This window comes from Podarcis gaigeae, assembly GCF_964106915.1.
Source record: "Podarcis gaigeae genome assembly, chromosome: 7".
Classification (NCBI taxonomy): Eukaryota; Metazoa; Chordata; class Lepidosauria; order Squamata; family Lacertidae; genus Podarcis; species Podarcis gaigeae.
This window is the reverse complement of record NC_139683.1, coordinates 80,508,260-80,534,878: the sequence shown is the minus strand read 5'-3', so window position 1 is coordinate 80,534,878 and position 26,619 is coordinate 80,508,260. Positions and strand designations below refer to the sequence as shown.

Here is a 26,619-nt window from a genome sequence, read left to right as displayed (position 1 = left end):
GGGCCCCACTCTCTTGGGGGCCCCAGAAAAATTCAAAGGAAAAAACCCCCTAGCTGTACAATTCCAAATAAAATAAAACCTACATACAGCAAGAGTGTTTTGTAGGCTCCTATTTGTTATGTGCACATGGCTTTAGGTACCTATTAGGTCCATCAGTTACCATATAGCATATATTCAACAAACAAACAAAAAACAGGGACAATTGGTTGTTGACAAAGGACAACTGGACATCTAAAGGGCCCCATTACCTCCAATAGCTTAGGACCTCATCAAACCTAAATCCAGCCCTGACTAGGATCGAGAAATGAATAAGACAAAGCCAGCACTAGGCTCGAGATGCAACAAGACCGCTCAGGGCAGATCTTAAAGGGGGAGGGCGGTGCTGCAAAACAACGTCGCCAAAGCGCAAAGCGCTTTTCCGCGGCTTGCCTGCATTCTCGACGCTCTCAAAGCAGGTGTTTCTCAAACTTCCCTAAGGATGATGGGAGTTGTAGTCCAGCAACAGCTGGCGACCCGCGTTTGAGGGGCGGGGCGCGGCGAGGCGACCACGCGGAGCCGCCCCTCGCTTCGCGCGCGCGCCGCCTTCTTCCTCGCGCTCCCTCATGGCGCGTCCTCGGCGCTGCCGGGCGGTGCGGGCGCTGCTGCGGAGCTGCTACGCGGAGCTGCTGCCGCTGGAAGCCATTGTCCGGCGCCTGCAGGCGGCCGCTCCCCCGGGAGCCCCGCCTCAGCCTTTGCTGCAAGACGGGGACCCCAAAGACTACCGCGCCTTGGTGGAGCGGTGCCTCGTGGGGCGGGCGTCCGGGGCCAGGGCTCCTCCTCCGCTGCTCACCTTTCAGCAGGTAAGGAGGGAGGGAGGCCGGCAGGCCCGAAAACGGCCTGGGCAGTGGTCCCAGCTGCCTCCTTGCTGGGCTGGGCTCTCCCTCTTTGCTTGGGGACGAGGGAGACCACAGGAAGCTCTCCAAGCCCCTGGCACAAGAAATGCATAATGCCAGCAAGTAAAGGGACCAGGTTTTTAAAATCAACAGGCTTGAAGCAACAGCTTGAAGACCCGCACAGTGCCAGATTTAGGTACAGAGGTACCTCAGGTTACATACGCTTCAGGTTACAGACTCCACTAACCCAGAAATAGTGCTTCAGGTTAAGAACTTTGCTTCAGAAATCGTGCTCCGGCGGCGCAGCAGCAGCAGGAGGCCCCATTAGCTGAAGTGGTGCTTCAGGTTAAGAACAGTTTCAGGTTAAATACAGACCTCCGGAACAAATTAAGTACTTAACCCAAGGTACCACTGTAAAGGTAAAGGGACCCCTTGGGTGGCGCTGTGGGTTAAACCACAGAGCCTAGGACTTGCCGATCAGAAGGTCGGTGGTTCGAATCCCCCCAACAGGGTGAGCTCCCATTGCTAGGTCCCTGCTCCTGCCAACCTAGCAGTTTGAAAGCACGTCAAAGTGCAAGTAGATAAATAGATACCGCTCCAGCGGGAAGGTAAACGGCGTTTCCGTGCGCTGCTCTGGTTCGCCAGAAGTGGCTTAGTCATGCTGGCCACATGACCTGGAAGCTGTATGCTGGCTCCCTTGGCCAATAAAGCGAGATGAGTGCCGCAACCCCAGAGTTGGTCACGACTGGACCTAATGGTCAGGGGTCCCTTTACTTTAAAGGGACCCCTTGGTGCTGTGGGTTAAACCACAGAGCCTAGGACTTGCCGATCAGAAGGTTGCCGGTTCGAATCCCTGCGATGGGGTGAGCACCTGTTGCTCAGTCCTTGCTCCTGCCAACCTAGCAGTTTGAAAGCACGTCAAAGTGCAAGTAGATAAATAGGTTCCGCTCCACTTTATTGGCCGAGGGAGCCAGCGTACAGCTTCCGGGTCATGTGGCCAGCATGACTAAGCCGCTTCTGGCGAACCAGAGCAGTGCACCGAAACGCCGTTTACCTTCACGCCGGAGCGGTACCTATTGATCTACTTGCACTTTGAAGAAGAGGAGGAGGAGGAGTTTGGATTTGATATCCCGCCTTTCACTCCCCTTCAGGAGTTTCAAAGCAGCTAACATTCTCCTTTCCCTTCCTCCCCCACAACAAACACTCTGTGAGGTGAGTGGGGCTGAGAGACTTCAAAGAAGTGTGACTGGCCCAAAGTCACCCAGCAGCTGCATGTGGAGGAGCGGATATGCGAACCCAGTTCCCTAGATTACGAGACTACCGCTCTTAACCACTACACCACACTGGCTCTCGGTGTCTTTGACGTGCTTTCGAACTGCTAGGTTGGCAGGAGCAGGGACCGAGCAACGCGATCTCACCTCGTCGCAGGGATTCGAACCGCCGACCTTCTGATCTGCAAGCCCTAGGCTCTGTGGTTTAACCCACAGCACCACCCGCGTCCCTCTTGTGCCGGATTTACGTATACGCTAAACAAGCTATAGCTTAGGGCCCCACTCTCTTAGGGGCCCCCCAAAAATTAAAAGAGTGGGGAAAACTGGATCTACAAGAGGCCTCTCTTCGGAGGCATGTTCACATGCTTGGGAGTCGCAGTTAGCTATGGCCATGTCGGCATTAGTATCATCATTTTAAAATTTCCTTTACTGCCCTGCATCTGAAGATCACAGGGCGGTTTGCAATATAAAAAACACAAAAATACGTACCACAATAGCAAACGAAAACTCTTCCCCACAAAAAAAGTTTATTTGGGTTACAATACACTTCACAACCTGCATTATGTTGCACAGAACACAGTCTCAAGGTATATTAGCCACTTCACTTTCAGCGATTGTAACTTCCCTTCTTCAAATATTTGTACATGTGAACCAGCCTTTGATATCTTTGAATTGTGCGTTGCTGGTCCATGCCAACAGGTTTCTGTTTGGCAGGCTCAGCTTAAGTAATTTCTCTGTATAAATTGTGCAAGCAGGCATCATTGTGGAGTGCTCGAGTCACATGTTGGCGGCATTGGGGGGGGCTGTTTTCTCTTGCGGAACTGTTGTTGTTGTTGTTTAGTCGTTTAGTCGTGTCCGACTCTTCATGACCCCATGGACCAGAGCACGCCAGGCACTTCTGTCTTCCACTGCCTCCCACAGTTTGGTCAAACTCATGCTGGTAGCTTCGAGAACACTGTCCAACCATCTCGCCCTCTGTCGTCCCCTTCTCCTTGTGCCCTCCATCTTTCCCAGCATCAGGGTCTTTTCCAGGGAGTCTTCTCTTCTCATGAGGTGGCCAAAGTATTGGAGTCTCAGCTTCAGGATCTGTCTTTCCAGTGAGCACTCAGGGCTGATTTCCTTCAGAATGGAGAGATTTGATCTTCTTGCAGTCCATGGGACTCTCAAGAGTCTCCTCCAGCGCCATAATTCAACAGCCTCAATTCTTCGGCGATCATCCTTCTTTATGGTCCAGCTTTCACTTCCATACATCACTACTGGGAAAACCATAGCTTTTACCACACAGTAATACCCAGTTTGTTTGGCTCTTTCAGGCACCTCCTAATGAAAATGTTGCTTTTTTTTGCTGCATTGCAGGTTTCCAGTCAGGAGGATGTCGTGGCAAGAGTCGTTCAGAGAATCTGTGAAAAGAAGAAAAAGAATGTCCTGGCGTTTGGCTACGGACCTTTGAACGAGAATGACCGCCATCTGCCCTGCATGCCAAATATCTGCAGCTACCAGCGTAATAGCACAACAGAAACCATTCGACAAAGTGTTCTCTGGGAAATAGTCCTGAGCAGAGTTGGAGATGATGTCATGATGTACATACTGGAACACTGTTCTCTCTTCATACTCGTTCCTCCGAGTTGCTGTTACCAAATTTGCGGCCAACCCATCTACGAACTTGCTTTAAGAAGCGCAAAAACCTCTCCTGCGTTCTTCAGGCAGAGATATCCCAGGCCGGCACCCAGTGTCTTATCTAGCTACCTGCGAGGAAGGCTTCGGCCTTGTGGGAAATACCTCGCGAAGGCAAACAGGGGGAAATGGAACTCTAGGAAGCAGAGATGGCGCAGATCACAAGAAGGTGTAGGTGGTGACTCCCAGCAGCCTTTGAAGGTTCAGAGAGCTGCCAGGCAGAGCCCTACAGCAAATGAACTGGTTACAAGGTCCAGTGACTACCTAGAGGACCAGCCAAGGCCCAAACGCTGCCTATGTTTAATAGCACCTCCTCGTAAAAGGAAATGGAAGGACTGTTATGAAATTAGCGCTAAGAGAAAGAAAACCACGCAGACGGACGAGGGCCTGGGAGAAGAAACAAGAAACCCAGTTCCCACTGAACGCAGAAAACAAATAATTCTGGGTGGTGGTGGGGATGCATCTAGAGGGTGTGTAAGTCCAATTTCAGAGGAGCAGGTAGTTTTCGTGAAGCCTGTTGCTCAGAGAAGTGAACTTGGAGCACAAACCTTGGATTGCACAGCTCCTGATAATTCAGAGGTTTTTTTATGTAGCCCTGCACGAAGTACGGAGAGCAAAACGCTGTGTGGATCTAGTACCAAAACAAAACCTCGCACTTGGGTGCCAAAGGTAGAACCTAGCATTTCTGATTATTGCTCAGTAAAGCTTGTGAATGCTGCTGTGACAGACAGAGGCCTAAGAACATCCAAGCCAGCTCAGGAGTTTTCTGATAGGATTTCTGCTCCTGCCGTGCAGATTGAAAGACGCTCCCTCTTGTATTCTTGCCGGCAGTTGAAAGAGCGTCTACCTAAATCATTTGTGCTGAACCGCTTAAAGGGCTATCCGGCAGGCGGGTGGCGGCTTGTGGAAGCCATATTTTTGAACAGCAAGATTCCAAAGCAGCCAGGCGAATCAAGTCTTCCAGGTTACGATAGGAAGAAGAAGCGACTTCCAAAACGCTACTGGCAGATGAGAGGCGTCTTCCAGGAACTGTTGCAGAACCACACAAAGTGTCCTTACCTAACAGTGTTAAGAAATAATTGTCCCATTTGGGAGTTGGACAAAATTGGCCCAGGAAGACGGAGTTGCGAGCAAAACATCTGTCGAGAGGGTCAAAGATTGCCAAGGACATGGCAGACGAACGCCACAGAAAATTTCCCCAGAAGGATAGCAGGTGTTTTGGGTCCATTCTCAGGTGCTTCCTGTAGAAGCTTTGAAAAAGCTGAGTTGCATCAAAAAGGAACTGAAATGCGAGCTCCCCAAGTCTCCCCCAGTTCTGACGTCACAGTGTTCCTTAAGCAACATAGCAGCCACTGGCAAGTGTACACTTTTGTGAGGGGCTGTCTGGAGAGAGTGGTCCCTGCTGGACTCTGGGGTTCTAACCATAACAAATGCCGCTTCTACAAGAATGTAAAGCAGTTTATCTCTCTGGGGAAGTTTTCTACATTTTCGTTACGGGAGCTGATGTGGAAAATGAGAGTCAACGATTGCGCTTGGCTTCGTCTGACCAAAGGTATGAACTGTGGTTATTAAAATGAAAGCAGCATCTCCTGAAAGTGGCTTTATTTTTAGACTGTCCTTCCTCATGTCAACGTAGCAGGATAATTTCCAACCTAGTGCGAAATGCAGTCCTGCAGGGATAACCTACATCAGGCATGCCCAATAGGTAGATTGTGATCTACTGGTAGATCGCGGGATGTTCCTGGTAGATCCTGGCTGATTTCTGGCCCCTCAGAGATCTCCTTACAAAAAAGCGGTGGGGGGGGTGGGCGACCCAACTTTGCCTTTCCTAAAAAAAGCTCCAGAACTTTGGCTTCATAAAAAAAGCTGAACAACTTTGGATAGATCACACTGCCAGTTTTTTTTATCGTGTGAGTAGATCGCAGTCTATTGGGAGTTGAACGTCCCTGACCTACAAAATGCTCTCTACTGTGTGGTGTTAGAATATAGCCCCCATCAGCCCCAGAAAGCATGGCCAACGGCCAGGGATTTGATGGGAGTTGCAGTCCAGTGCCATCTGGAAGGACTCAGTGCTGGCTATCGCTACAATAATACACAAAGTGTGTAAATGAAGTTGGTAACTTAGGAGAGGAATGTGTTGGGCAACCATCCATTGCGTCCCAGCACAATTCCGTTATCTGAGAGATATACGTTGATGTTGCTGTTTTATTCAGATGCATTTTGTGGAACGTCCTTTTGGAAAAAAGTGATGAGTAGAACTAAAATAAGGGGGTTGGACTCGATGGCCCTTGTGGTCTCTTCCAACTCTATGATTCTATGATTCATGAGACATCCCTTCCTGTCCAAGTTACACATGCTTTGCTAGGCTTGAGCCCAGTGAAGTAGGCTCTGTCAAAAGGCCACCAAACCATTGTTCTCAAAGCTAGCTTGGCCGCAAAAAGTATCATCATTCTATGAAGTTGGAAATCAATTGTATCTTCCCAGTGTTGAGGATTCTTTTGGGAAACCATCCCAAAAGAATGTGACAAAGCTTGGGTTCAGCTTGTGGTTAGCGAGCAGAGAGTTTAAACATGCATCCTGGTTTGGATAGCTCAGTCAGTAGAACATAAGACTCTTAATTTCAGGGTTCTGGGTTCGAGCCCCACATTGGGCCAAAGACTCCTGCAGGCCACCCCGTTGCTTCCCTTTTCTATGCAGATGATGCCGTCATCTAATCCAGAAAAGCTGCGGACCTAGCAAATGCAGTTAATGCATTTATCGCCTATTGTAAGGCGGAAGCTCTTAATATTAATTATAAAAAATTGAAAGTCCTCCACTTCACTCGTTCCCGCAAACTCAAGCTGGAGCCGCTTAAGATCACAGGTGGCTACTTAGAAAAGGTAAAAGCCTTTAAATATCTAGGCTTAATATTTACTTATAATCTCTCCTGGACCACCCATCTACAATCTGCCTCTCTTGCTGCAACCACGACCGCTAATGCCATTGTCCGATTTTATCACCAGAAGGGCGGCAAACACCTCCCAGCAGCAATTCAAATATTTAATGCCAAAGTTGTCCCTAAATTATTATATGGCTGCGAAGTATGGACTACAGCAATATCAGGTAACTTGGATCGCCCACTTCACATGTTTCTGAGATCTCTTTCCGGCGTCCCGAGATGTGTCTCAGGTGCAGCCCTACGACTTCAGTTCGCCCAGCCCTCAATTGTAAAACGAGCATGGAGTCGAGCCATTTCCTATAACTCCCACCTACTAGCATCGGATGCTCGAATTAGAGGTGGTTTCTCCAATCTGATCCTAAGAGATATTCATAATTCTCCTTGGAAAACTACAATTAATCTCAAATTCCGCTCTCTTCTCAATTTGAACCGCAAAACTGTTTTTAACTTAGAGTGTATAAGCCCGGCGGCCCTACCTCCAATCAAAAAGAAGCTACAGCAACTTGACTTCTCTAACACAGCTTCCCATGCAAGAGGGCCGTGTTCAGGCTTAGCCCTAGCTATTCCACCCCCTGAAGGGATCCCTCTATACTGCCTCACAATTCCTTCGGAGGCTAAGCGAAGGGCCTTTACCTGTGCCCGTCTCAACTGTTTTCCTACAGCAGTTCTGTCGGGTCGTTACTCCAGTTTCCATCGCAAATAGAACATGCACCTGCAATGACACAGCTCTGGAGACTATGGAACATGTAATGCTCTTCTGTCCCAACTGGACAGATGAAAGATCTCGGTTTCTAACTCCTCTCGTGAACAAGCTTCATCTCCCAATCCAGCCTTGGATAGTGGCCCTTCTTCTGCAGGATTCTGACTGTTGGATTACCGAGATGACAGCTAACTTCCTGCTTAGTGTGATGAAGAAGAAAGCGGCACCAACTTCTTCTTTAATACCACAGACGTAGTCGATACGCCGCACAATCGAACCTGTTTTTGTATTCTCTGTCACTCGATGTTTTAAATCCCCCGTTACTTTTGTTATCCCCATTTTCTCAAAGTATTCGCCCAGGACGACATCCACTTTTATCTCCCCTGTCAGAGCTGCCCGAGGTCCCAGCTCACAAAGGACCAACGCCAGTTCTTGTTATATACAAAAGTCTTTATTGAAGTTCAGTTTCGATTTCAAAGCCGCGGCGCACAGCTCTACGTCTTAAACTCTAGACCGCTGAAGCTCCGTCTGAATCTCCTACCCCCAGACACCAGTTTAAGACTCTAGCCTTGCTCCACCTCTTCCTTTGCTCTTTCCTCCTCTGGGTCCGCCTGTCTGCTGGGGTCTTGCCCTTTCTAGACTCTTCTGACGCTGAGTCCCCTGAGTCTTCCCCCCGTCTCCGGCGGGCTTTAGGACCTGGTTCCCAATCTGGGTCTTCTGCTGTCCCGCGCGCCTGTACATTCGAACTTGGCGCGCGCGCCCAGCCGGCAACCTTTCTCCTGACCGTTACACTGCTCCTGTCACTGCTTCCCCCTTCGGGGGGGCTATTTGGACCTGACTTCCCCTCCGTTCCCTCACTCTCCGATAGAGGCGTGGTCAGCCCTGACTCATCTTCTCTCCCTACTGGAGGAGACGCTGGCCCTGATACATGGGACTCTTCCCCCCCACTACGCTCTGGTGGGGGAACTGGTCCTGATCTCCCGCTGCTGCTTTGGGAGTCCCCGCTGGCCCCTTGCTTCTGGTGCGTCCCCCCTGGGACCCCCCTTGCCCTGGCCATCGGCGCCCCCCTCTGGGAATCTTCTGAATTGCTGGAGAAGCTCATGGAATCTCTCGGGCCACTGTCATACTCCCCTACGCTGCCCTCAGATTCTTCCCCTTCGCTCTCCGTTTCCTCTCTCCCCTGTGCCTCTGCTCCTGAGCCCCTGACATCCCCACCCCCATTTTATGTTGTTATTTCTATGTATATTATGCTATGGCCACATGGCTAATGCAATAAAATCGATCTAATCGACTCCTGCATTGCAGGGGGCTGGACTGGATGACCCTCGTGGTCCCTTCCAACTCTACACTTCTGTGATTTAAAACAACCCAGTTATTAAATACAAGCAATAGAGCAGCTGCTTGAGAATACAGTGGGGCCTCGCAAGACGAAATTAATCCGTTCCGTGAGGCTCTTCATATAGCGGTTTTTTCGTCTTGCGAAGCAAGCCCATTGACAGCTTAGCGGATTAGCGCTATTAGTGGTTTAGCGGCTTTTAGCGATCAGCTGTTAAGCTGATCAGCGGATCAGCTGATAAGCGGCTTAGCGGCTTAGGAAAAGGGGGGGAAAGGGGGGAAAAACCGCAGGAACTTGCAAGACATTTTCGTCTTGCGAAGCAAGCCCATAGGAAATTCGTTTTGCGAAGCGCCTCCAAAACGGAAAACCCTTTCGTCTAGCGGGTTTTCCGTCTTGCGAGGCGTTCGTCTTGCGGGGCACCACTGTAATAAAACAAAAGAGTGTGTTTTTTGAGAGTGCCTGGGAGAACAGGGTTATTTATACTTGCCATCTGAAAGCCAGCAAGAATACTTGCTGTCAGAGTGTCTGCAGTCTGAATTTCTAAGGGCAAGGCGTTCCAGATTTGGGAGTGGGGGGAAACAGTGATGGCACTCTCATAGCAAGCCCAGCTATAACCAGAATTACTCAGAATAGGATGCTGGTATTCTTTAGCAGATTTCAGCCTTGTAAATAAGTCTGCGGAATTTGTTGTTGCTGTTTAGTCGTGTCCGACTCTTCGTGACCCCATGGACCAGAGCATGCCAGGCACTCCTGTCCAGCGGCGTAGCGTGGGTTATCAGCACCCGGGGCAAGGCAAGTAATTTGCGCCCCCTAACCCGGGGCAAGGCAAGTACAGTAATTTACTCTCCCAAGCAGCAGCAGCGAGGCTTCTCTTTCCCCCGCGCTCTCCCGGAGCTGCCTCTTTTCTTTCCTTTTTTCCCTTTCTCCAAGGCTTTTCGCTTTCTCTCCTTAATTGATTCCCCCTCCACACCGCGGCGTTTCCTGGCTGCTTCCCCCCCCCCTTCCCCTCTCTCTCCTCCTCGCTCTGCTTGCCTTGCCCTGTCCTGCCTGAGGGCGCCCTGAGGAGACTCCGCTCTCCTTTCTGACCAGGCGAGGTAGAAAAAAGGGGGGAAAGTCTCTTCCCGCCCCCTTGCCAGACTCCCGGCTCCGCTCGGCTCGGCTCACTACCCAGGCGGCCAGTGGAGAGAGAGCAGCAATTACCATAAAGTTCCTCTCCCTCCGCTTCGCCAAGCTGTCAAAGCCCGGCAGCAGCGGCAACGGCAGCAGCAGGCGCAGCCAGACCCCCACCAGCCAGCCAGCCAGCCCGCCCGCCCGCCTAGCTTCCTCTCCTTTTTTTTGCCCACGGCAGAAGGCTTTGCTCTCCCCCTTCTGCGACCTCCTTGCCAAGCCGAGCGAGCGCGGGCTCCCTAACCCGTGGATTTTAGTAGGGGCAGAGAGCTGCTAGTGCGAGTGCGCCCCCCGCCCAAGTTGCGCCCGGTGCGGCCGGCACCCCTGGCACCCCCCACGCTACGCCACTGCTCCTGTCTTCCACTGCCTCCCGCAGTTTGGTCAGACTCATGTTTGTAGCTTCGAGAACACTATCCAACTATCTTGTCCTCTGTCATCCCCTTCTCCTTGTGCCCTCCATCTTTCCCAACATCAGGGTCTTTTCCAGGGAGTCTTCTCTCCTCATGAGGTGGCCCAAGTATTGGAGCCTCAGCTTCAGGATCTGTCCTTCCAGTGAGCACTCAGGGCTGATTTCCTTCAGAATGGATAGGTTTGATCTTCTTGCAGTCCATGGGACTCTCAAGAGTCTCCTCCAGCACCAGAATTCAAAAGCATCCATTCTTCAGCCATGAGCCTTCTTTATGGTCCAGCTCTCACTTCCATACATCACTACTGGGAAAACCATAGCTTTAACTATACGGACCTTTGTCGGCAAGGTGATGTCTCTACTTTTTAAGATGCTGTCTAGGTTTGTCATTGCTTTTCTCCCAAGAAGCAGGCGTCTTTTAATTTCGTGGCTGCTGTCTCCATCTGCAGTGATCATTGCGGAATTTACTAGCCCGTAAATATTTCAATAAGCTTGCCCGAGTGGTGTGATTTTTTGTGTGTGATACTCAAATGGTGTCATGGCCCAGAAGACAAGTCTGCGCCACCACCCTTGCCAGATCCTGTGCTTCCAAGGGAAGAAATTGGCATTCCTACTACATGGCCAAGTGTGCGTATGAGAGGGGACAGATCTTGCCATCCCTGTCTCATAATGTAGCCGCAGCAGAAATGTCTGTGGGGGTTTCTAGCTGTGTGTTTTCATTTGGGAGGAACCCATCTTTGTAAAATGGTAGCCTGTACTTTGGTTCGCGGTGGTGACTTTTTTTTAGAAAGCTCTTTCTAGACTTAATTGTGAATAAACCTGCAATTCTGCTTATAGAACTCAGGCATTTCGTTCCTGCCTCCGAACACCGTTTCCGTGAAGATCTGATGTCCAGATTCCTGTACTGGCTGATGAACTCCTTCGTTGCAGAACTGCTGCGATCTTTCTTCTATATCACGGAGACTATGTTTCAAAAGAACATGCTTTTTTACTTCAGAAAGGCTGTTTGGAGGAAGTTGCAGAGGATTGGCATTAGGTATTTATTACTTGAAGCGCCGTAATTCGTATCCTGCGCGAGGGGGGTGGGGAATGTGTGCTCCCTTTGTACAGTCTCCCATGCCTTCCTCTGGGGAGATGCCATTTGAAAAGGGTCCCATTTGCACTGCACATTTAATTATATTATGCCACTTTAATCCATCATGGCTTCCCCCAGAGAATCCTGGGAAGTGTAGTTTGTTAAGGGTGCTGGGAGTTGTTCAGAGATCCCTATTTCCCTCACAGAGCTACAGTTCCCAGAGTGGTTAAAAAGTCAGTCCCTCTCTGCAAAGGAGGCTAGGCGGTCTTCTAACAACTCTCTGCACTGTTAAACTACATATTCAACATAATTATGGGAAGTTTTTTAATGTTTAATGCTGTATTGTGATTTTAATATTTGGTTGGGAGCCACCCAGAGTGCTGGGGAAACCCAGCCAGATGGGTGGGGTATAAATAATAAATTATTATTGTATTATTATTATAAACAACTGTTAAAAGCAGTATGAATGAATGAATGAATTTATTAATACGGTCACAGACCAGCGTCAACACACACAATATCATAAATCATAAAAACATATCAGAAATACAAGGGACAATATGAATATAACAAAGATTTAAATATAAAAAAATAAAATTAATTATTAGTGTGCTCCCTGTAATTAACATTTAGGGGTTTGGTCATTATGGGATGCCACTTGCTTCCTGCGATTGATTGCAGACACACAGAATTTAGCTACATTTAATGTAGTCTTGGGATTCTTGTCCTCTAGCAGTAGTTTTAAACTATGGTATTCCGTTTCTTTCCTGGACTTTTGCACAACAGGTGTAATAAAAGTCAAACGTATATCCTCATAAAGACGACAATCTAATAGTACATGTGAAGCAGTTTCAACTTCCAAGGAGCCACAAGGGCAGACCCGTGCTGTATATGGTTTACCCTCAAATCTGCCCAAAGCAGTATGATACTGCTTTAAACATGTCGTGCAGGCGAGGTCTAGGACTCTGAACCTTTCAAATGTAGCTCACTGATTTGAGTGTTGCCGTTTTGAGGGGGTGGGGGAGGTCAGATGAACCAAAAATGATGAGAACATATGTGTGAAGTGTCACAGGCTATTCCTGCCCCTGGTGTGCCAAATGGGTGTGCTATCATCCACAAATATTGAAATACTGCAAAGGTCTCTAAAGTTCATACTGATGCGCAGGTGTACAAGTGAGTGCACCCTACACAGCCTCTCCACATGAGGATTGTGGTTGAGCCAGGATCCTACTTGTGTGACGTACTCTAGTGTGTACATTGAGAACACACCCAACCCACAGCACCTTCCAAGACCCTCTGAAAGCGCAGATGGGGACATGCCCCCTGGCACATTGGGCCATTGAATTGCAAGACCATGTCTCTCACACACACAGAGAGCCATTGGTTTTTTTTTTAATTGACCCTGAGCTCCAAAGTTTCTCTGATGAGATTTATGTCCTAGCATTGTTCACGAAGACAAAGTGGAAATCCAGGTCTCCTGGGTAGTCTTGCCCCTCTCTCCTCTATACAGTGGTACCTTGGGTTACGTTACCTTTGGGTAACATAACTTTCGGGTTGCGAACGCAGCAAGCGCAGAAGCAGCGCCTCTTGTTGTGGACTTTTCAGGTTGTGCACAGACCCCCAGAATGAATTAAGTTCATATCCGGAGGGTCCACTGTACAGTGGTACCTCGGGTTACAAACGCTTCAAGTTACAGACTCCGCTAACCCGGAAGTAGTACCTTAAGAACTTTACCTCAGGATGAGAACAGAAATCACATGGCGGCGGCAGCGGGAGGCCCCATTAGCTAAAGCGGCACCTCAGGTTAAGAACAGTTTCAGGTTAAGAACAGACCTCCGGAACGAATTAAGTTCTTAACCAGAGGTACCACTGTATTAACATTAGACCACATGGCTTGCTGTGCTACCAAGACAAGCAAAGACACACATCTTCCCAATTTCCAGTTGGTTGAAAGAATCTGTTCTATATGACCCACTTCAAAGAATACTCAGATGGCAGGCTCTGTTCTCATCAGAGTATTTCATACGGGGCTTTTTTCCCTCCAGCCAGAACTCAATTCCAGCACCTCTCAAATGGGCGCCATTACCATTGTAGGAGAGCAATGGCGGCGCTGACAGTGAGTTCTGGCACCTCTTTTTCTAGCAAAATAGCACTGATTGTACGGAAGCAAAACTCGAGGGGAATTTTGTGATCTGCTTCGTAGTCTGTTGTAAAAGAATAATGTTCCTTTCCACTTTAGAAGTCATCTGGCCAAAGTGCAGCTTCATGCCTTATCAAAGGAGGAGATTGAAATTCTGCAGCAGAAAAAGTGTGTCCCCTTGGCATCAAAACTCCGGTTCATCCCCAAAGCACATGGCCTGCGTCCCGTGGTCAGCCTGAATGACGTTGTAGGAGCTGGAGCATTCTGCAGAAAGAGCAGAGACCAAAAGGTTCTTATTTTACAGTTGCATAGTGTGAAGTTGGGATGCGGGTGGCGCTGTGGGTTAAACCACAGAGCCTAGGACTTGCCAATTAGAAGGTTGGCGGTTCGAATCCCCGTGATGGGGTGAGCTCCCGTTGCTCGGTCCCTGCTCCTGCCAACCTAGCAGTTCGAAAGCACGTCAAAGTGCAAGTAGATAAATAGGTACTGCTCCGGCGGGAAGGTAAATGGTGTTTCTGTGCGCTGCTCTGGTTCGCCAGGAGCGGCTTAGTCATGCTGGCCACATGACCCGGAAGCTGAACGCCGGCTCCCTCGGCCAATAAAGCGAGATGAGCGCCGCAACTCTAGAGTCGGCCACGATTGGACCTAATGGTTAGGGGTCCTTTTTAGTGTGAAGTTCATTCAATGAGCAAGTGTTGTCTTTATCATCTTTGTAGCCCTCTTTTGAATCCCATCCCCAAATAATAATAATATTTGGGCGGCTTCCAACAAGAGAGTAAAAATACATTAAAACATCAGTCATTAGAAACTTCCCTAAACAAGGCTAAATCCTATTCCTACATCCTTCTTAAATGCAGCATGCGTCCTTTCCAAGAACTCTTCATTTTCCCCCTCTGCTAGTTGCCTTCTTTTCCAAGAGATCAGTCAACTTGGACATGCATGAGAATGCTTTGTCTTTTGTGAAACACTAATGCCCCCCTAATTTCTCTCTCTCTTTAATTTTCTCCTAGGTTCACTACTTCAACAAACAACTTAAAAACTTATTTAGTGTCCTTAGTTATGAAAGCACCAAGAACCCCATCTGGCTTGGCTCTTCTGTGTTTGGAAAAGATGATACTTACGCAATATGGAAGAAGTTTGTTTTGAAGGTTTTGGAGTCAAACTCGGAAATGCCGAGATTCTACTTTGTGAAGGTAACACTTAGTGTCTCCATTGGGCCTGGATGTTTTCCATTTCTTGAAAGTGGACAGAACCGAGGATTTTTCTTTGTTTAAGGCTGCAGTACTGTGACCAAGCTCTGTTGAACCCAATGGCACGTAGGTCTGAATAAACATGCACTGGGAATCAGGAATATTTCATAAGTCGGGGTCTGTGGCCCCAGTTGCTCAGTTTTGTAATGCTGCTGGCGTCAAGCTGTTTGCTTCTTTCTCTTCGCTCCAGGTAATCAAACCTGTAGGGAAGGATAAGGTAAAGGGACCCCCGACCATTAGGTCCAGTCGTGGCCGACTGGGGTTGTGGCGCTCATCTCGCTTTATTGGCCAAGGGAGGTACAGCTTCCGGGTCATGTGGCCAGCATGACTAAGCTGCTTCTGGTGAACCAGAGCAGCGCACAGAAACACTGTTTACCTTCCCGCCGGAGCGGTACCTACTTATCTACTTGCACTTTGACATGCTTTCGAACTGCTAGGTTGGCAGGAGCAGGGACCGAGCAATGGGAGTTCATCCCATTGCGGGGATTCGAACCGCTGACCTTCTGATCAGCAAGTCCTAGGCTCTGTGGTTTAACCCACAGCGCCACCCGCGTCCCTTTTTGTAGGGAAGGATAGGGCTCTGTAATATCTCAAGAAAGGACAGTTTTAAACTGGAGTTGGTTTCATACTTGGGTTGGGATAGAATTCACACTAGGCTTCCAAGTTTTGCCCTGTGCAGAACTAAGGTCGATTCAGGGGTTGTTAACTTGAGTCAGCGGAGACCAGTCACGTTACAGAAGGTTTTTGGTGTGCGGAAACATGCCAATCCCAAAAAGGCTGCTGTTGATTGGCATATATAGTCTTATCCACTCTTCAACACACATTATCTCTCGTACACGGACACACTCGCATTGTCTCTCATGCACACACGCATGCTTTCTCTCACCTGCGAGTCCTCCATCTGCGAGATGTACGAAGCAAAGTTTAGAGAGAAACTCCAGCAGCAAGGAGCCTTTGCAGAACCCAGCAAATTTCTCTGTTCTGCGCAGATTCCAGCCAAGGATTTGGAAGTTTTACAGGTATCCATCCCCCACTCCAGTTCCAAGGCTTGGGGTTTCCTCTCGCCCCTCAGCTGCTCACCCCTAGTTTGTTGAAATTTCCATTAAAACCCTCCTGAAATCTACAGTCCACATCCCCTGTTGAAGCTAAGCATGTGTTACTAAGCAGAATATAGGTTTGTCCTCTGTTACCCTCATCCCTGTCTTTGCTTCCTCCCTCTGTTCCCTTTCCCTGCACTGAAGTTTAGTCTGTAAGCTCCTCGGGGCAGTGGCCTGTCCTTTTGTAAATGCATTATTGCTGATGTTGTCATTGTCCTTTGCTGAATACATCTGTACCGATTAGCAAATGCCCTCCCGTTGCAATTTCTTTGCTTTGTGTGATATCTGATGCACGGTTGAAAGTTTAAAATAATGGAATTTCTTCTCCATACCCCCCACCTCGCTCTCTTTCAGGCTGATGTCACAGGGGCTTACGATACCATTCCCCATAATAAACTGATAGAAGTCATTTCACAAGTCCTTGCTCTGGAGAGAGAGACCCATTACAACATACGCCGCTATGCAGTGATCATGAGGACCAGAAATGGACTTAAGAGAATATGCTACAGGAGACATGTATGGCGGATCTTTTTCTTTCTCTCACCCCCATTTTCTGTTCTCTGATAAGTACAACAACCGTGGGAACTCGGTAACGTCTTCGTAAATATTCCATGGAAAGGCTATCCAACGAATACCATCCTTAAGGCCGGGAAGCAACACATTTTGAAATGTCCTGCCCGCTAACTAAAAGTGGTCGCTCCTAATTTGGGCGCTTCCTCTCGCTCGCTCCAGGGTTTTGCAAGAGGTTCCAAAGGAACCTCACTGATGCCTCGTGCCCAATTGCAGCAGCAGGACTTTTCCTCCCCCAAGTTCTCTATGGAGAAAGGCAGAGGCCCTTCCCTCATGCTGAGCTTTGGCAGGATATAGAAGACCTCAGCATCGTGCTGAGTCAGACCTGGAAGAGGATCCTTGTGCTGGGCGTGCAAGATCGCAAGCAAGCAGGTTTATAGAGCCCTGTTCAAAATACTTTAGCCATATCACTGTTCCAGAAGTGAATTCAGCTGTTCTTAGCTAGGTGGCAGTGCCTGCTTTGAGACTGCTCCTGGGCTGACCACTGCCTTGATTTTGAAGTAGCCTGGCATTAGGTGGTATCGTTGGTGACAGAGAGGCTGTGCCCTAGCTTTTGCAGGGTTTTTAATTTATTTTACACCATGGAAATGCATATCTGCTGAATAGTCCAGGACTTTAAAATTGTAATGTTTCTTCTGAGTGCACCAGGAGCTTCGTGGTTCTTATTGATTGATTACCACAGAGAAGAAGGGCGGAAGTACGGGCTGAGGAGCACATGCCAGCAGCTCCTGGGAGAACTGTGGAGCAGCCCTTGCCCAAACCCTTGGGAGAAGCTGGGGAGGGGGATGCCAGGAAGTCTTCTGCCTGCCCCCTTCCACATTCTTTTCTCTCAATCCAGCTCCTCATAATTGTTAACCCCAACATTTTTACTATGCTGGAGGTCAGCTCAAAAATCTAAAATATCTCAGTCTGGATGTTGTCTGCAGGTATCTGTTTCCAGTGAGTTTAAGCCTGATATGAAACAGTTTCTGTGTCATCTTCAAGAGAGCACCTCACTGCGGAATGCAGTAATAGTTGAGCAGGTAAGCTTCTACGTACCATTCCCTTTAACTAGGGAGGCTGAGATTGAAAGAGGATTTCCTAAGGCTGCCCCATTGGTGTGTTTTGATGTCCCAAGCTGTAGGCACACCTTGCGATTGGTTGTCTCTCTCTCTCTCTCTCTTACACACACACACACACACACACACACACGCTTCTTCATTTTTTTGACTAACTGCCTCTTGCCATGTCGTCTGAACTTGTCAAACCGTAGTAAATCTTAACTATGGTATGGGTAGACCCCAGTTTAAAGTTTGGGTGACATGCTAAAATGTATCTTTGCCAGCGGCAAACATGTGGGGCGAGGGAAGCATGCAACCCCAAGGCTCACTTAGGCTTGTTCACCTTACAATAAACCACAGTTGTTCAATAAACCATAGTTTCTTTTAATACCTGCTGAGTTCATGACAGCCAGTAAATTCATGGCAGAGGCAAGATTTGAGCAGTAGACTGCCTGAGTCATAACTCCTTTAGTTAGGCTGCAATCCTAAACCCACTGCATCCAGTAGGATTTACCTCTGAGTAAAAATGCATAGGTTTGTACTATTAGCCACTGCATTTTACCATTTCTGAAGATGAGATTAACTTCAAGACGATTTATTCATTTGGGGTTGACGCTAGTATTTGCGTTCCTGTTTAGAGGTTGCCCACATCTTGCATTGTGCCATTTTCACTTTTAATATTTTAATCCCTCTTACCACGATCCTGCAGTCTGAGCTTTCCATATCTTGGTGCACAAGGGAGAATTCTGAAACGGGCAATGTTAGCAGCTTTAAGAGAGGGGATTTTGTAAAGCTCTAACAAGTGTTTAAAATATGCCCAAGGGAAAATTGTACGGAGCCTTAGTTTGCTCAGATATACTGAGCCAAACATGTTTCTCCTTTTGAATAGCATCACCAAATGCCACGTTAATTCGCTGCATCCATTCCACTCCGTGACTTCTCAACTTAGCCCTTTAGTTTCCCAGTTTGAGTGCATGTCTTTGCCACTTCCCGCCAGTAGATGGTGCTGACAGACATCCTTGTTTGAGGGAAATCCTTCATTGTTAAGCTTAACATTTTACAACCGGGTCTTCTGTTCGTATTGTGCCAGCTTCGCTGGCATTTAGCTCTTATGTGTTTACTCTGAGCATGATATACAAGCACATCTGACCTCAGAGCAGGCATAGGTGTTAACATGTTAATATTAGGCCAAATATCATAAGCCAAAGCATACAAAGTTCAAACCTTTACTTTTGCTTTTTCTTCTTTCAGGGTGTCTCTTTGAGGGAAAACAAGTCCAGTCTCTATGAGTTCTTCTTGCAGTTGATCCACCATAGCATTCTGAAAATTGAGAAGAGGTAAAGTCTCTTTTATTATCATTGGTTACATAAACTTTTCAGGTACCAAAATGTATTAGGCTGATGGCACACGGCTTATGATTTTTTCTCCCCAGCAAACCGTGAATAGTAAACCAAAAGCAGACCTTATCTTCCTGCTTTTTAGTTTTCTTGGTGGGGGGGGGGGTGTGAGGACTGCTTCAGGCGCAACCCTAAAACCATGGTTTATTTACCTGGTTTATTACCATGGTTTTTAAGCTGAGTTCACAGACTCCTTTACCAAATTATAGTTTTTGGCCAGCATTGCTTCTGAATACTGCCAGTTGGCTGAGGTAATTTCTGAATTCAGAATAAAAGCAACGAAGAGTCTTGTAGTTCTTTAAAGACTTAAAATTTTTAAAGCATAAGCTTTTGTCGGCTTTTTAAGAAGCTTGTGCCATAATAAATTTGCTACAATACTTTTTAATTTGCTGCAGCCAAAATAATTAATATCCCTCTGGAAGCTGAATCAAGAATGTTGTTCCAAATCCAATCTTTCAGAGGAGTCTTAAGCATTAGTCTGTATCCATTTCTTTTAAAGCTTAAAAAATAATAAAGGGAGGCTTTCAGAATGGAGAAGCTAATGGAATGGGTTTAGCTGAGTGCCCAAAGGGGAATTGCATTCATTCAAATCGGCGTCCATTAATTTTGCAAGAACAATCAAGTGTTTGCCAGAATCTTTTCAGCAAAATGAATTGACTCCCCCTGCTTTCATAATTATGATAAGCCATGTAAGCTGTTTCTTTGCATTGATCAGGTGGACGTTGGTCTCTTCAAAGACCAGTTTGGGTTCAAGAAGATCATTTTCCCTTTGTGTATTTCCTGTTCTCATGAGAGTCTGACTTCTATAGGTGGACTACAGTCGTACAATGACATGTTGTTGTTGTTGGTTTTAAGCACTCTTCACACGACCAGGCCCATTCCTCTTATCACTTCATATGTTCCAGAGTTGACGACTGCCATTCAAAACTAGTTCCAGGCCTTACATCTCTTCCCCAAGGCTGGGTGGTCTACACTTTGTCTGTGTTGGGTCCAAAGAACTACTGTGGCTCCAAGGTGGCCCTCAAGAGAGCGTCTCATCAGTACAGGGGATGGCTCGCTCTCAATAAAGGAGTACAACTGCTTGCTTTGTTAACCTGCAACCGTTTTTTTCAGGGCTGACCCTGACCCCTTTCAGATCCCTTCCTTTATGGAGACCTCTGCTGAGTCTGTTAGACTGTTGTCGGACTAACAAATATGTTGCTCAGACACAAGGGATTCTGTGAAGTATTTGTAGAAGCATATGATGGATTTGCCATTTGGTTGATAACGTTATTTTTGCTAAAACTATTGACTTTGGGCACAAAAGAGCCATGAATATTTTGGAATTTGCTGGAAAATTCTAAAGCTCTTGGATGACTATCTGAGGGTACAGGCGGCATGTGCTAGAGAAATAAGCTATCGCCAATATACACAGCGCTGACTCCGTGTTTGAAGGGTAGAGTTACGTAAGTGATCAAAGCTGACAAGGAGGAAAGATCAAAGTCTTGTCTGAACGCCCCTTCTTCTCTCTCTCTGAATGCTTTCATTTCAGTGCCATGTTGAATGCAGACTAATGTAGCATTTCATAAGACTCTGCAAATTGTATTTTTATTGTAAATTCATACAGCTGAGAAGTACAGAAGTGACTGGCATCACTTTGAGAGCAGCCTCAGAATGTGCGGGATACTTTTTCATTTTTGTATGAGAGGAACCATTGATCTGTGGACCTGTCTAGTTCTGCACTATGTGACTGGCAGAACCTTTGGGTGTGAGCTTTCCTAGTGCCAGTGCCAGAGAGACACCTAACAGAAGATTCTGGGAACAGGGGACCTCGTACACACGAAGCGTGTGTCCTGCCCTGTCTATCCAGACTGAGGACTCCCATTTGAGCAATGCCATTTTGGTTGTCATTTCTCTCCTGGAGTCCACAAGGGCCCTGGGGCTTGAGAATTACTAGCTAGTAACAGAGAGAGATAAAACAGAGAGAGGATGCGGGTGGCGCTGTGAGTTAAACCACGGAGCCTAGGACTTGCCGATCAGAAGGTCGGTGGTTTGAATCCCCTCAATGGGGTGAGCTCCCGTTGCTCAGTCCCTGCTCCTGCCAACCTAGCAGTTCGAAAGCACATCAAACTGCAAGTAGATAAATAGGTACCGCTCCAGCGGGAAGGTAAACGGCGTTTCCATGTGCTGCTCTGGTTCGCCAGAAGCGGCTTAGTCATGCTGGCCACATGACTTGGAAGCTGTACGCCGGCTCCCTCGGCCAATAAAGCAAGATGAGCGCTGCAACCCCAGAGTCGGCCACAACTGGACCTAAGGGTCAGGGGTCCCTTTACCTTTACCTTAACAGAGAAAGAATCCAGAATGTTCCCTCTGTGTGTTTTGTTTCGTTTTAACATGGGGGACCATATTTCAAATGCGATCAACCACCCATGCCTCCACTTGGTTTCTGAAATACAGGCAACTCCCAAGTTTACGTGGAGATTTTGTTCTACACCTCCGGGCTTGTAACCAAAATCGTGTATATTGGGAACACCCTAGAGAGTCCTCCTGGCTCACAAGGAGGGCCTCCCCAGAGCCCAGGGAGAATGTCCCAATATACGTGATATCAGTTACAAGCCTGGAGGTGCAGCAGGGAATCTGCCTTGCTGTTGCTTGTGGGGAGGGTGTCACAGGGGTGTCCTTGTTTGCAGGGTTTGGTGGGCTACTGAGCCAGCATACCCTGGTATTTAATAATGATGATGATAATAATAATAATTTATTTTTCCCCAGCCACTCTGGGCAGCTCCCACCAGAATATTTAAAACACGATAAATCATCAAACATACAAAAGTTCCCTAAACAGGGCTGCCTTCAGATGTCTGCTAAAAGTCAGATAGTTGTTTATTTCCTTGACATCTGATGGGAGGGCATTCCACAGGGCTGGCGCCACTGCCTGGTTCCCTGTAACCTCATTGAGTAAGATGCTGGGAATTGTCAGCTGATGAGGGAAGAGGCCATTCATAAGGTCGGTTGAGGCCCCAGCCAAGAATCATGGAGTCCACCCTAGTATTAAAAAATGTATTGCATCATTTTTTAAGAATTGCATTAAAGAAAAAACAAGCCGTCAGCTTTCAGCATTTGTGATGGTGAATTTTTGTTCCCTGATACTTGCTAGGTACTATGCCCAGCGCTGTGGAATCCCCCAGGGCTGCATCTTGTCAACTCTGCTATGCAACCTGTGCTATGGAGACATGGAGGACAAGTTGCTGCGTGGCGTGCAGAGAGATGGGTATGCTGATATTCCGCTACCTGCTATATAATAGTTGTGTTCCCCCCACCCCAACTCCTGTGTTCTCAAAAAAGGTTCATAGATATTCTGCATCAGTTGTTCAAGCTTCTACCAGGGAAGACCAACAAGGATGGAAAGGGCATGACGAAGCAAGTGGGTAAAAAGTTGAAATGTGGAAACGGTCTGTGCCAAGGTTTTGAGTATAAACTAGCAAGCAAGACAGGGAACTGCAATTCTTTGGAAGTGTTTGGGAATCTGATGTAGATTTCCTTGGACCAGCAGTCCACAAAGATTGTGACCTGTAGTGACTTGCTGTCAGGCTTTGGGGAATCCTATCCCTCCCTATGCTTTTGAATTATGGTGCTGGAGGAGACTCTTGAGAGTCCCATGGACTGCAAGAAGATCAAACCGATCCATTCTTAAGGAAATCAGCCCTGAGTGCTCACTGGAAGGACAGATCCTGAAGCTGAGGCTCCAATACTTTAGCCACCTCATGAGAAGAGAAGACTCCCTGGAAAAGACCCTGATGTTGGGAAAGATGGAGGGCACAAGGAGAAGGGGACGACAGAGGATGGGATGGTTGGACAGTGTTCTTGAAGCTACCAGCATGAGTTTGACCAAACTGCGGGAGGCAGTGGAAGGCAGGAGTGCCTGGCGTGCTCTGGTCCATGGGGTCACAAAGAGTCGGACACGACTAAACGACAACAACAACAACATCTCTCCCATGGTGCCAGAAGAGATCTTACCAATTAGTTTATTCCGTAATCACACCGAAAGACAAAGGTCTCTCTCTAGAAAATGGCATTGCTCCGAGTAAAGCCCTTATCCCTGCGCCAGCTGATCTGAGCTTTCTGTTCTACTACCCTCAATGCCCGCCTAGTCCTCGGAGGGGGGTGGGTCAGGAATGCTCTCCAAAAACACTTGTCAGCTTTCTCTCCCCTGGTGCTGCTTCTTCCTACTGTTCCTCTCCCAATATTTCCCAGCTTTCCCCCTCTGCAGCCTCTGAACTATGTCCATCTGCCAACCACTGTTCTAAATCTATACTGTCCTCCTGTTCTCAGGAAGGTTAAGGAGAAGGGGGGGGGGTGCGATTCCTCCTCAGTCCAGCCCCTGACACTTGGTTGCCCAGTGGTGTAAGTTTTTCACCCGTTATAGGAAACGTGAACTCATTTTACGTCAGACATGAGCAGCACCAAGTCCTCAGTAAACTGCCAAGTAGAACTACAGTCGTACCTGGAACTCAAACCTTTTGGCTCCCGAACGCCGCAAACCCGGAAGTGATTGTTCCAGTTTGTGAGCGTTCTTTTGCAACCCGAACGTCGGACGGGGCTTCCGGTTGGTTGCAGGAGCCGCGATTTGGTTTTTGAACGTTTTGGAAGCCGAACTGACTTCCGGAACGGGCTCCGTTCAACTTCCAAGTGTACCCCGATTTCTCCTCGTGTTAAAAAAATAAAAAGTATGCTCTTACTCTATATTTTATGATTTGGAATTTATATTTAAGCATTTTTAGTTGCATTTTGGTAATGTATGTGGTGCTTCACAAACTGCTTTGATGCTTTTGCCAAGAAGCAGTGTACACATCATTCATTATCTTCATCCATCCTCAGATTAACTTTATGGGAAAGGAGGTCTGGGGGGGGGGGTGGAGACAAGCATCCCCTGCCTTGTCCTGCTTTAAAGCGCTCATAAAAATGCAAAATGTTCTTCTAGGTGCATGTTCTGTGCCCAATAGCTAATTAATAAGCAGATCTGCTTTTACAGAGAACCATAGAATTGTAGGGCCATCTAGTCCAACCCCTTGCAGTCCAACCTCTGCTTAAAAACTTCCGTTGAAATGAGATTCCTCTTGTGGGAGCATGTTCCACTGCCGAATAGCTCTTAAATAAATTGGAACGCCACAAACTCATTTCCCCAAATGGATTCAATAATAATATTGGTAATAAAAGCAACACTCTTACCTAACGCAGTGTAAATTTTTATTTTGGCGACGAAGGCCTGTTTTAACATGTTTTTAAAATTCACATTTCAGGGTGCTGATGCGATTGACAGATGACTTTTTGCTTGCCACGCCTCATTTGACAGAAGCAAAGGCATTTTTAAGGTATGGTCTAAAGTATGGAGGTTTGATCAGTTGTGTCTCCTTCTTTGCACGAAGGAATGGCAAGAAATCTGCTCTTGTTCTGCTGTTTCTCTTTCGTATTCTTAGTGATGAGTTGACCTTGTATGTATATGCTCCTGTTCCATAAAGGTGCAAATAAAGCAGTGAATGTGGTGTTCATTTCTCCATTTCCAGAGAACCTTGGCTTTGTCCGTGTGATTTTAGGCTTGTGAAGACTTGCTTGAAGAAGTACAGTGGTGCCTCGCAAGACGAAAAAAATCTGTTCTGCGAGTCTCTTCGTCTAGCGGTTTTTTCGTCTTGCGAAGCAAGCCCATTGACGGATTAGCGGCTTTTAGTGGCTTTTAGCGGCTTATCAGCTTAGTGGATAAGCAGATAAGCGGCTTAGTGGCTTAGAAAAAGGGGGGGAAGGGGAAAAACCCCGCAGGAACTCGCAAGACATTTTCGTCTTGCAAAGCAAGCGCATAGGGAATTCATTTTACGAAGCACCTCCAAAACGGAAAACTCTTTCGTCTAGCGAGTTTTCCGTCTTGCGAGGCATTCGTCTTGCGGGGCACCACTGCATGTTCATTGTGCCTGTTGACATCTCAGCTGCCTCCCCGGCTTCTGAATATGGGTCTTGCCCTGAGTAACTCCTTCCTTCTCCCCATGCCTATGAACTGGCATCATTTATAAAGCATAGGGAAATAGGTCCGGAAGTTCTAATACTTTGGCATACAGCCCTGCTTAAAATGAACAATTGTAATGAGGCTGGCAAGAGGGCAATCTTACTAATCCACTTAAATTATTTACAGCTTATTTTTGCTATTAAAAAAACCCAGCCATGTTCTGTCATAGAACAAAAGCAAGACTGCGGGAGACAGTGTAAAAGTGCAACTGTGTAAATAACATTTCTAACCACACATTCTCATTAATTTAGGACTCTGGCCACGGGCGTTCCAGAATATGGCTTTGTTATAAACCCAGGAAAGACAGTAGTGAATTTTCCAGTTGATAAAGATATCCCGGGATGTTCAGCGTTCAAACAATTACCAGCTCACACTGTAATCCCATGGTGTGGATTGTTAATTGATACACAGACCCTTGAAGTTTATTGTGATTACTCCAGGTAAATGAGAATAATATTTACTACCATGTTAGGACAGCATACTGTAATCAATTACAGTTGATTAAATTATTTTAGTTGATTAGCCAGTGGGGGCTAACTTCACTTAGACCGGTGGACACAAGTTGTGGAGATCAGTGGGGTGGGTGGGGCTGTAATGAAAGAATTGGGATCCATTCTTGTGACCTTCCAACAAGTTTCCAGCCTCGTATTATTTTTTACCCTGAATTGCACCACCCTGAATGACAAACTTACCAGGCCCAGTTGGTTGGGCTGGAAGTATTGTATTGCCTCTTCAGTTGGCAAGCATGTATTATTTGTGGTTAAACTTCCCTTTTGATTATACCAGTTGGGAAATGGTTGCTGATTTGCGGTTTTATTTTTTAAAGAGCATTAGATATTTCTTTCCCACAAATGTGCATTTGTAAAGCAGGTGACTTTTTGGGTTCTTACTCCAAGCCAGCAGCAGTATTTTAAACAATGCTGTAATATCATTAAACTTCTGCTGCTTTTTTGTTTTATTTTTTTGGCACGCCGAAGGACCTGTGATTGTGGAGTTTTGAAGGCTTGACAGAATAGAAGGCATTCATGTTTCTCTGCATGTTGCATAATAGAAATGCATGTCTCTCGAGACTGTATAGGTAAAGGACCCCTAACCATTAGGTCCAGTCGTGGCCGACTCTGGGGTTGAGGCGCTCATCTCGTTTTATTGGCCGAGGGAGCCGGCGTACAGCTTCCAGGTCATGTGGCCAGCATGACTAAGCCTCTTCTGGCAAACCTGAGCAGCACACGGAAATGCCGTTTACCTTCCCGCCAGAGCGGTACCTATTTATCTACTTGCACTTTGACATGCTTTCGAACTGCTAGGTTGGCAGGAGCAGGGATCAAGCAACGGGAGCTCACCCCGTCGCGGGGATTCGAACCGCCGACCTTCTGATCGGCAAGTCCTAGGCTCTGTGGTTTAACCCACAGCGCCACCCGCGTCCCTGAGACTGTATAAAAGGTAAAGGTAAAGGTACCCCTGCCCGTACGGGCCAGTCTTGACAGACTCTGGGGTTGTGCGCCCATCTCACTCAAGAGGCCAGGGGCCAGCGCTGTCCGGAGACACTTCCGGGTCACGTGGCCAGCGTGACATCGCTGCTCTGGCGAGCCAGAGCTGCACACGGAAACGCCGTTTACCTTCCCGCCAGTAAGCGGTCCCTATTTATCTACTTGCAC

General features: G+C 47.5%; 1 protein-coding gene across 11 annotated transcripts in view; it reads left to right on the top strand.

Moving 5' to 3' along the window:
• Positions 1 to 534: 534 nt before the first annotated feature.
• Positions 535 to 26,619, top strand: part of TERT (telomerase reverse transcriptase) — a 56,082-nt gene continuing 29,997 nt past the window's right edge. For 9 of the 11 annotated variants that reach the window (XR_014566912.1, XR_014566913.1, XR_014566914.1 and 6 more), the window contains exons 1-11: positions 571 to 839; positions 3,500 to 5,369; positions 11,202 to 11,400; positions 13,679 to 13,868; positions 14,590 to 14,772; positions 16,281 to 16,442; positions 17,423 to 17,518; positions 18,788 to 18,873; positions 22,067 to 22,180; positions 24,210 to 24,281; positions 25,216 to 25,404. Coding sequence is in view for 6 of the 11 variants with exons in the window: in XM_083749672.1 (XP_083605798.1) it covers positions 603 to 839; positions 3,500 to 5,369; positions 11,202 to 11,400; positions 13,679 to 13,868; positions 14,590 to 14,772; positions 16,281 to 16,442; positions 17,423 to 17,518; positions 18,788 to 18,873; positions 22,067 to 22,180; positions 24,210 to 24,281; positions 25,216 to 25,404 (3,398 nt within the window). In the remaining 5 variants the exon portion in view is untranslated. Of the gene's footprint in view, positions 840 to 3,499; positions 5,370 to 11,201; positions 11,401 to 13,678; positions 13,869 to 14,589; positions 14,773 to 16,280; positions 16,443 to 17,422; positions 17,519 to 18,787; positions 18,874 to 22,066; positions 22,181 to 24,209; positions 24,282 to 25,215; positions 25,405 to 26,619 lie in introns of all 11 variants that reach the window. The other 2 variants (XR_014566915.1, XR_014566916.1) reach the window with 2 other exon arrangements.